Source organism: Aplysia californica, unplaced genomic scaffold, assembly GCF_000002075.1.
Source record: "Aplysia californica isolate F4 #8 unplaced genomic scaffold, AplCal3.0 scaffold00426, whole genome shotgun sequence".
Taxonomy (NCBI): domain Eukaryota; kingdom Metazoa; phylum Mollusca; class Gastropoda; order Aplysiida; family Aplysiidae; genus Aplysia; species Aplysia californica.
The window spans coordinates 365,850-367,593 of NW_004797696.1; the positions used below are offsets into that span (position 1 = coordinate 365,850).

The window sequence follows — 1,744 nt, forward strand, 5'->3', positions numbered from 1 at the left end:
CTCTCTCTCTTTCTTACTCGCATACACACACACACACGAACACACAAAAACACACACGAGCGTACTCACACACATACATTCGCAAGCTCACACATACATACTCTCGCACGCACGCACGCACGCACACACACACACACACACACACACACACACACACACACCCTGAAACAAGTGAAGTTCTCTCATAGAAAATTGATCAAACAATAACAAGTTACACGTGCTGTCAGATGAGTGGTCACTTGATTTTGGCCTGCTACGTGGATGGATACACGTTCTATTGGATGGAGGGCACAACGTTATGGCGAACTGCAAATTTTCGGTTTGTGTGTAGAAACGCATTCCTTTACCATTTCTTTTACATTATGAATACACATTTTTACTTGTGTGGTCGAATGTGATAGTAAATAAGTCCTTAGATATTGTCCTGTGCCATGTTTGAACAAAGAACTCTTTTGCTCACCAAGGAAGACTTACAACAGCACCCGACATTGAACGACATCTGTTGAAGAAAATCTTTGATCATAGTTATGTTTGTGGTCCACTGTGAAATACATTTCTGGACGCCAAAGGAACTATTGATTTTCACGTAGTCAGGGCTCTCCTTTACCCACAAACGCGTATATTACGCATTAAACCTGCAGATTTAAGTTTTGGTTGTGCGTGAGCGTTACTCTTTGTAATTTCATTTCGGGGGTTTGCATACGCTTTAAAACGTAGGACGAAGGCTTTTATACACTGAGATGCGAGGGTGTTGCTTTTAACCAAATTCCTGAAAGAAATTATGACATCAAAATGAGACCGGACTCAGAGGACAAATGTGCTGGGAAAGGCAATTTTAGGGTTCGGATCCCAAACTTGCCTCTCTTATTTGTAGAGTTTGTACTAGACAGCTCTTGAGTGGCATTTTCCACGATATTTGCTCTTGGTGTGTCTTTTTTATACTCTGTTTCTTATTGGATCAATTTCTCTGTTCTATTTTATTTTGAAATATGTCGATTTGGAGGGTTTGTATGAGAAAACGTCTGCTTAGCCCTATTTTAATGCGATTATGTTTTAATTAAACACTTGTATCTTTATATAATAAATTTGTCTAGCATTTTGTGGCATAATTGGCCTGGTGTGACTTTAGTTTTCTTCATGCAGTGAAGCTGGAGCTCACGGCACAAAGACAAAAAAGAACCCAAAAGACGACCTTCAAATCTACCGACTTTTTGCGCTGGTCCTAGATCTACTTGTTTGATTAAATAAAAATTATATTCGTATCCTTGTTCTTGCTGAACATGATTTTATTTTATAGACACAGTGCTTGTGGAAGAAAGGAATTGTGAGTACCGTATTTTCTGTTTAAAAAATGAAAAAAAAATGTCATTGATTGAATCTACGTAAAAAAACCATCAACAAAAAACAAAACAGAACCACCCCCCCCCAAAAAAAAATCCAACAAAACAAACAAATAAACAACCTCTCCCACCCCCCAAAACAAACAAACAAACAAAAAACAAACAAGCAAAACAAACATGCAAACACACAACAGACAAAATACAAAAAAACAAACAAAAAAACCCCGACTCCCAAAACGACCTTTGACAAGTTCCTGTTGTTCTTTGCTTTGACATGTTAACGAAACGCATGCCTTGTACCATGTTCTCATTGACTTATTGACGCATGCCTTGTACCATGTTCTCATTGACTTATTGACGCATGCCTTGTACCATGTTCTCATTGACTTATTGACGCATGCCTT

The 1,744-nt window shown here is 38.5% G+C and overlaps 1 protein-coding gene across 1 annotated transcript in view; it reads left to right on the forward strand.

Moving 5' to 3' along the window:
• Window positions 1-156: 156 nt before the first annotated feature.
• LOC106012599 (sodium- and chloride-dependent glycine transporter 1) overlaps window positions 157-1,744 on the forward strand; it is a gene marked incomplete at its 3' end in the record, with an annotated part of 9,230 nt that continues 7,642 nt past the window's right edge. The window contains 1 exon segment of the mRNA XM_035971387.1: window positions 157-319. Within this exon segment, the coding sequence (XP_035827280.1) occupies window positions 299-319 (21 nt within the window).